At 34.5% G+C, this 8,800-nt stretch overlaps 1 protein-coding gene across 1 annotated transcript in view; it reads right to left on the minus strand.

Moving 5' to 3' along the window:
• Positions 1-5,891, minus strand: part of PRCP (prolylcarboxypeptidase) — a 29,933-nt gene extending 24,042 nt beyond the window's left edge. The window contains exons 1-2 of the mRNA XM_008058112.1: positions 5,730-5,891; positions 1,691-1,792 (exon numbers count right to left, since the gene is read on the minus strand). Of these exons, the coding sequence (XP_008056303.1) occupies positions 1,691-1,786 (96 nt within the window). The 5' untranslated portion in view covers positions 1,787-1,792; positions 5,730-5,891. The remainder of the gene's footprint in view (positions 1-1,690; positions 1,793-5,729) is intronic.
• Between the last annotated feature and the right edge of the window lie 2,909 nt (positions 5,892-8,800).

Raw genomic sequence — 8,800 nt, forward strand, 5'->3', positions numbered from 1 at the left:
TCACCCACAGAAACTGCAAAGTAATATATATTTATTACTGTTTTAAGCCACTAAGGTTTAAGGCACTTTTTAACATAGCAATAGCTAACTAATATAGCTACATTTCTATATTAAGCTACCCTGTTTGCCCTTCATGCTTTGGTCTCACCATTCTGATTCCTGCATCCTGTGAATCGTTCAGCTCCCATCTTTCCTCCTTCCTACATAGCCTTCCCTCTCATCCAAGATGTATGCTTTCTAACTTTTTACCTCCTCTCTCACTATCACTATTCCTTACTTCCAGTTTTTATGGTGCTATGTATATAGTTGAGTGCAATTTTTTTCTAATCCTTGCATAATATCTGTAGCATCCTTCATGCTCCTGACAAATTCTGAGAGCACACAAAGGAAAAGAAGCATATCAAAAAGAGCCCCCACTCCATTCTGCTGGCAGAGTATTAATCACAGGGACCTAGGAGAGAGAGTTCTACTTCTATCTGCAACAAGCTAACTGCTTCCCAATGATTTCAGGACCTGTCAATTCCTCTAATCCGATGCTTATGCAAAATGCTAAGCTAAAGAATAGGTCTAACTACTCAGGAGGCTAATGAAGGAGGATCACTTGAGCTCAAGAGCTCAAGGTTGTAATGAGTATGACTGTGCCACTGCACTACAGCCTGCAGCAACAGAGTGAGACCTCAACTCAAAAAAACAAAACAAAAACAGAGCTTCCTATACAACCCCTCAAATATCAGCAAATTGTTCTGCTTTATTTATAACACAAGAATATTTCTTTTTTATTTATTTTATTTATAATATAAAATAATAAAACCTCCATACTCTCAAAACAAGCAGCCTAGAAAATGGCCCCACGTCCTTCTAGCTGAGAGTTCCCCAAAGCATATGTGTATGCTGATGGTCTTAGGTAGTACACATATATTTATAATTAAAGTATACTGTTTTATTTTAATGTAATTGGGAAAAAATAACCAATACATAGATCCCTTGGTTATGATGGTGCTAAGCTGGAAAAGTAAGTTTATTATTAAAGAAAAATATTAAGTAAATAATAGTACAGGCAGCTGAATTGTATGTACCCCACATCTTTAACATAAAATATAAAAAAAGAAAAAAATAGTATAGGTAGCAAATTAATATAGGTAATACACAACTGATTCTGTTGAGGAAAGTGTCCTGGTTTATTAGGTCTATGGTAGAAGCCAAACTCCTTATAAGAACAAAAAAGACCTAAAAGAGATCCCAAGTGGCCAGTTAGCCTCACTGAGTCAAAGTTATTTTTTTAATTGAAAAACATCTTACTCGATAAATTTTATATACTCATTATATTTTTTCCAGTGGCAGTTCCATAATTTAAGTGTGTAATGTATAAAGCAGAATTGTTTACTGACATTTCTGAAATAACAAAGCTCCTTGCACTGTCTCTGCAGCTACAGAGTAAGAATGACCCGGCTCAGGTAATTCACTGAGTAAAAACTGATTGACATTAGGAATGATAATAATTTGGCTTTAAAAGTCTCAGTCTGTTTAGATTGTATACAAAAAGATTAAGTACAAATTACTGAGATTTCAGGTTGTTCAAATTAAAGCTATCTCACAGTGGGTCATGTAATCATAAAATGTTCTAAACTAAAAAAAAATAAAAATAAAAAACCCCAAAACTTTAAAACTTAAAAGTAAAAAGTATACTTACTTTGAATGAATTGTCACCAAAGGGTAGGGACTCTCCATAGTATCGATGTTCAGCAAACACCAACATAGCTTTCAGTTCCTCAGCTACATCCCACATGAATCCCTAAGAAGAGTTTACAAATTCACAAGATAAAATCAGGATGTTAAAAAACTCAGTGAACCTTTTTGCAAACTGTATGAAATATAGCTGTTAAACCAAGCCAAAAAGAGCTCTCTGAAAACTTGCACAGCGTATGTTTGTTCTACATAAGTGCTGTTTCATTGTTGCACATCAATCTCACACTGTATTAGAGTGAAACAATTTAAAATAATCCCAGGTTGCTCATCCGCTTGTCACTCCAACTCTTCTTATCATGACACTCTAGCTCTAGAATCAACATTGTATCTAAAGTGGTCTTTAAATCGTAGTGTGCCAAGTCTTCTAGGAAAGAGCTAAAGAAATCGAAGTAAGCCATGTTCTCATATGTGGTATTTACAACATAAAAAAGAAAACAGTGCAAATAAGCATACTAAGCTCCCCAGGGCCTTTAGATTGATCTTATTTACTGGAAAATAAATAGCAGCTAATAATAGCTAATATTAACTGAGTTCTTATAATGTGTTGGGCACTGTTCTAATCATTTACATGTATTAATTCACTTAATTATCAACCAATCTAAGAAATAGACACTTTGAGTAATCCATTTTACAAAGACACTGAAGCACACGAGTTTAAATAACTTCAACAAACACATAGCTAATAAGTAGCAGAGCCAAGATTTAAACATAGGCTCTCTGTCTCTAGCACAAACACCAAGTGCTGTTAACCTCCTTGCTCCAACACCTGTGGATGGTCATGCATCAATCCCTGCCTTTTTTTTTTTTTTCCACTTATCTCAGTTGTGGCCTCACAGTCTTTTCTCAACAAAGCATTCCAGGCAGCAAACATCACACACTATCTATCATTCCTTAGTGTACATTGTTGCTTTTAATGAGTTTACATCCTAAGAAAGACTCAAAGTGTTTTTGTTTGTTTTAATCAAGAAATGAACAATTAAACAATTAGAAGAGCTGCTTCATGTGAGGATAAAGAATTTAACCAGAGATAGTTTTAATAGCCCCCATGCTGTCTCTTAAGGATCTATTCATTCCCTGCCCTTTATCCACAGGTCTTGCAAACATTCAACTCAACAGCCCACCTCTGTCTGCCCCATCCTGGCAGTCCTGATCACTCCTTCCTCTCAACACCACTGTGCTGATACACTAATACTGTGCTACAATGTCTGCTTACATGAGTGTCTTACCCTACCAGACAGAGTGCTTAAGGGTAAGGACCACCCATCAGAATATTCAGACCTCTGTGGAGTTGACCTCAGGCTTTGAGAAGAAGCTATTTCTTTGACCAGGTTCACAATGTAATAAGTATTTGTCTGGACCTATTTCAGGGGTATTTTTATTTTTCAAAAGAAGTAAATGTAATACAATAACATCTTTTAACATTATATGCTTGCAAGTCCCTTAATCTTATTTAGTCTTTACAACAGTTCTATGGACTAACTAGATATTATTACTATACTCATTTAACAGATGAGAAAACTGAGGCACAGAATAAGAAATTGGCCCAACATCACATAGCAAAGTGGCAAAATCAGAATTCAAACTTTGTCAGTCTGCTTGAAGTTTCCACTTTTGTCTACTATGCTACACTGCCTCTCAATAGATGAATGTCCAGAAGTGAATATGCACTGGAACACTTTGGTATGTGAAGGAAGGTGTCTGGGGCTGGGGAAGGGGCCAGAATCTGCCCTCTAAGAATCTGCATCTAGTTGGTTCTCCAGAACTGTTCCCACTTCCTTTCCACCATTTCTTTTTTTCTTTTTTAAAATTTTTTATTTTAAAGATGTGGGGTATAATTCAGGGTTAAGTGTACAAATGTTCACTATGCAGGTACCCTTGTTGATGAGGTATGCCCACCTCTCCCCTGGCAGTTTCCCACTACTGCCAATCCCTTTCTTATAGTATTATGATAATTGTTCAAGGTCCGCTTATGGGTAAGAATATGTGGAACTCAGTTTTCTGTTTCTGTGATAGATCACACTGAGTATGATAGATTCTAAATCCATCCAAGTTGCTGCGAAGTCCATACATTTGTCCTTCTTTATGGCTGCATAAATATTCCATTGTGTATATGTACCACATTTTTTAAAAAGATGTGGGGTACAATTTAGGGTTAGGTATACAAATGTTCACTATGCAGGTACCCTTGTTGATAGGGTGTGTCTCCCGGGCAGATTCCCACTACTGCCAATTCTGCCTCCCTGCCCCCACACCCCTGCAGTTTCCTGCTACTACCAATCCTTTTCTTATAGTATTACGATAGTTGTTCAAGGTCCGCTTATGAGTGAAAACATGCGATACTCAGTTCTTTGTTTCTGTGAAAGATCACTCAGTATAATCCCCAGAAGAACTCAAATCACTCTATAAAAAAGAAACCTGCACGTGTATGTTTATTGCAGCATTGTTCACAATAGCAAGAACATGGAACCAACAGTGCTTCCCATCAAAAGAGGACTGGATTTTTTAAAATGTGGTACCTATACACAATGGAATATTATGCATCCATAAAGAACAAAATCATGAATTTCACAGCAACATGGATGGACTTAGAGTCCTTTCCATCATTTCCACTTAGAGTCCATTCCAACAGAGATTCCTCAAGTTCTGCCACAGAGTCTGTCAATGCAGTGCCTGGTAGAGGCAGAAACAGCTATCTGCCAAAAGTAAAGAACAGGAGCTGGAAAAATCACTGGGTGGGAGAAGTTGCCCTGTGGCCTTCACATAAGACAAAAGTCACAGAAAAAAAGAGAAAAAAGACAAGGAAGCCTCTGCTGTTTCACAGGATAACAGAGCGGGAATCTGACGGAAAGGAAGTCCTGATTTAATTTGTCACTAAACTAAAAAAAAAAAAACAGACATTCCAGAATATAATTTCTCAGGAAAATATCTTATTTCAACTAACATGTCTAGATCCTTTAACATTTCTAAGATATTAATTGAAAATAAGGAATGTAATAACAGTATAATTGGATTCATATCTTTCCTTTCAATTCATATTAGTTCAACAAATATTTACTGAGACCCCCTGACTACCAGCACCATTCCAGACATAGCTTTTTGGTAGAAAGTTGACATTTTCTAGTCACAGCACTAACACATTGAAAAAGAGAACTTCTTCCTTTCATGTGTCCTTCTAAATTAAGATTTGTTGGGCAACCTCCTCCCACTATGAGAGTTTTTCTGTCCTCTCAATAAATACTGTTTTCTCCTTAAAATAAATAAATACATAGTTTTGTTAATGGATTTAAGAATTATTATAAAAGGTAATAGAAAATATAGTCAGGGAAGCAAGCTAACAGACTATATTATTTTTAACCCTCACAAATATAAGAAAAATGGTAGAACAGAAAACCTAAGCTAAAATATAGCTACAGCTTTACCTATTCCCATATTCATAATTGACAGTCAAACGTGTACATTTTTATTTGTATTGGCTTTGTTTAGGATTTATTCATTCATTCATTTAACAAATATTTATTGAGCACCAACTGTATATCTAATACAGTCCTGGACTCTCAGGCTATAACACTGAACAAACATACAAAAATTCCTGTTTACTTTCTAGAGGCCATAATCAAAATAAACTATATATAAAAAATTCCTATGCCTGTTTCTCTTATATTCTTGTTCACTCTAGAAAGAAGTTAGGATTTTTTTTTAAACTTTCAAAATTTAATTTTTCAAAAATAGTATATCATTCCTTTCATTTGTAATTCTTTAAAGCTGAACATGCAGGTGTGTTGGATATCTGTATTTTTTGTGAGCTTCCTATTCATATACTTTTGCCACTTTTTCATTATTAGTGAGTTCATCTTTTTTTTTTTAAATAACTTTATAATTAAGAACAGTAATACTTGGTCATGTATACAACAAAACATCTTTTCCAGCTTATCATAATAAAAGACAAATTGTCAGAGCATGGAATTTCACAAATCTGCACATACCGTATTATTGCAAAACCAGATAATGTCTCCTTCATTACCAGTGTAGAACAGAATTGAACCACCATCTTTCTTCCAGTATTTATCAGCTATTAGGTACCGCTGATTAAAAGTTTTCACAATATTAAATCCAAAATGATCAACCTATGATGAAAACAAAACAGACAAGACATATTTCAAAGGCAAGTTATTATATGAGATCAACATAAAAGTAATTAAATTAATTATTCCATTAAAATTGATCTATACTACAAAAATAATCACAAATTTTACATTTGATTTGGCTTACGATCAATAATAATATTAATAGTGTTATTTTGAAATCATTTTCTTTATAAGATAAAGCAATGTTTGTTATGGGTGGTCAAGATTTTCAATGCAAAAGATACAATTATAAAATCAAGTAGCTACTTAAAAACATGTTAAAATTGAATTGGTAACAGAAATAGAACTTTTTTATTATTTATTTATTTTTATTTTTGAAAGCAGGATTTATTGAGCAGACAGAAAAGCTCCCACAGTAGAAGGGAACCCAAGGGGGTTGCCCTCATTTATTTTTAAATGTATTTTGTAATTAGCAAATAAAAATTGTATATATGTTATACAACCTGATGTTCTGAAATATGTATACATTGTAGAATGGCTACTTTGAGCTAATCAACATAAGCATTGCCTCACATATTTGTCATTTTTTTTATGAGAACACTTAAATATGTTCTCTTAGCAATTTTCAAGAATACAATACATCCCATTATTTTTCAAAATACAGCTATCCCTTACTATATGAATTTTCATTATACAAAATTCCAATATTTAAAATGCATGAATTAAAAAAAAAAGAAAATGCATGAACTAAATATAAATAGGCTACTGAAAAGGTTCATAAACATTGTCAACCCAGTACACAATAAACATCCTAAGTGCTAGGATTTTGGTATCTAATACTTTTCCCACTGAAGAAACCAGGGCTTGCCAATGAAGTAGCTGACTGACAATTGGGACAAGGAAGTTACAAGATAAGTCTATGCATCTTGCTGTGCAAGGAAGCAAGTGCTCAAAATTAATGGAATTGTATTTAACAGATACAGGAGTTGCCTACAAGGTACTATCACTGGCTAGCAGTTGAACAAATTGAACATAAAATAAATTGAACATAAAAGGAATAAATGATTATAGTCCATTGAAATATTCAATTCATGAAACTCTACCAGTCCATAATGATTTTTTTGTTAAAGAAACAAGTTCATTTGCCACTATTTAAGGTGTTCATTAAATCAACTCCTTACTTTGAAATTGGGAATTAAAAAGCAAAAATCCAACATTTAACCTGCCTGTCCAACAGAATTGTATGTGAGGGTACCAAAAAGTCCCAGTTGAAGAAGAGCTCTGTCAAACGTCAGCTAACCAGGAAGTAAGGCAGAATTAGAAAAATGATAGTTCTATAAAGTTACTAATTCAGGCAAGAATGATCAATAACTGTTAAAGCACTAGGAAAATGGATTACATGAAAATGAACATTCATAGTGTCACAGAAATATTCTTTTGTCACAAGAGGATAACACAACTTTACAGTGGAAGTATCATACTGCCCTCGCCTTAGTCTAGTGATCAGAGTTAGCAATATTAATGGTGGGGCAGGCAGGGATATACTTCCTCACATGGCACAACACGAAGCATGTATCACCTATGATGTATTTTACCTTGTACTTTAATGCAGTCTTTAGAACTGATTTCCAGGTTCCAGAAAATACAGAGGTAGAAGAGCAAGCCAAAGACACTCTGAAGACACAATCAGATAAAACTGAAAGTGGGATATTTTACAAGACAAAGGCAAGGCAGCGTAATGAAAAAGGACTGTGTGAGATTAAGTGAATTTGAAGAAATGTAATAACTAGATACATGATCCTGGGTTGGATCCTAGTTTGATCAAATAACATATGAATGACAATCAAGGGACAACTGGATAATTTTAATATGGACTAGGTATTAAATGAGTCAGGTTGAGCATCCCTAATCCAAAAATCTGAAATCCAAAATACTCCAAAATCTAAACATTTGCATGCTGACATGACACTCAGGGGAAATGTTCATTGCAGCATTTAAAATTTCAGATTTATGGATTAGGTACACTCAACTGGTAACTATAACGTGAATATTCCAAAATCCCCAGAAATCTGAAATCTGGAACACTTGTGGTCCCAGGCATTTCAGAGAAGAGATTTGTTAATTTTATTGAGCTATATTATCTTGGCAACAAAAGAAAATGTACATGGATGGATTTAGAGATAGAATGTCATGCTGTCTGTTATTCACTTAAAAAGATTTCCGCATAAAGAAGATGAATTTCAACAAATAAGTTTAAAGAAATAAGTTTATACTTAAAGAGACAAAACACATAGGATATTAAGATTTTGCAAGACAAATAATATAAAATATCTCAAAAATAAAAATCACAAAATAATTGTAAGTTTAAATTGAACTTTCAATATATTTTTGAGATTTTTTTAAAGCACCATTTAAAATATAATCATCAAGTCCTCTAAAATGATGAGATTCGTGTACACATATCTTAATTTACAGAGTTATCCCACAATTCATAGCCTCACTAAACTATAAGGATCATGGTGACTGAATTCCCCAGTGCTTTAAAGGGATGGGAGAATACAGAGCCTGGTGTCAGGAGTAGACATAGGCTGTTCCAGTGCAGCTTCATCCTTCTCGTACCTGTGTTCATTCTGACCTAACCCAGGTCCTGCAAAACTTCCCTATGTCATTCTAAAACAGACACGAGTACCTGCACCCAGCTCCATCTACACACAAATTCTCATTCTTTATCTCCCCACTCCACGCCACCCCCCGCCCGCCCACACACACACACCATTTCACATTCATACCACAGGTCCCAAAATGTAAGTGTCTCAAAAGTGCACCTAACTGCATAGTTCCTGATATCTATGATCATCACCAAAAGTAGTTCTAAAATATAAGCTATTCTAATCTAAAGCCTGTCTGCTTTTTAAGAAAATAAGTCACTTGCATGTACTAGGTATATAATAATGATGACCATGTGCTAT

The sequence above is a fragment of the Carlito syrichta genome, unplaced genomic scaffold (genome assembly GCF_000164805.1).
Source record: "Carlito syrichta isolate Samal-C Ts95f unplaced genomic scaffold, Tarsius_syrichta-2.0.1 Scaffold303214, whole genome shotgun sequence".
Lineage (NCBI taxonomy): Eukaryota > Metazoa > Chordata > Mammalia > Primates > Tarsiidae > Carlito > Carlito syrichta.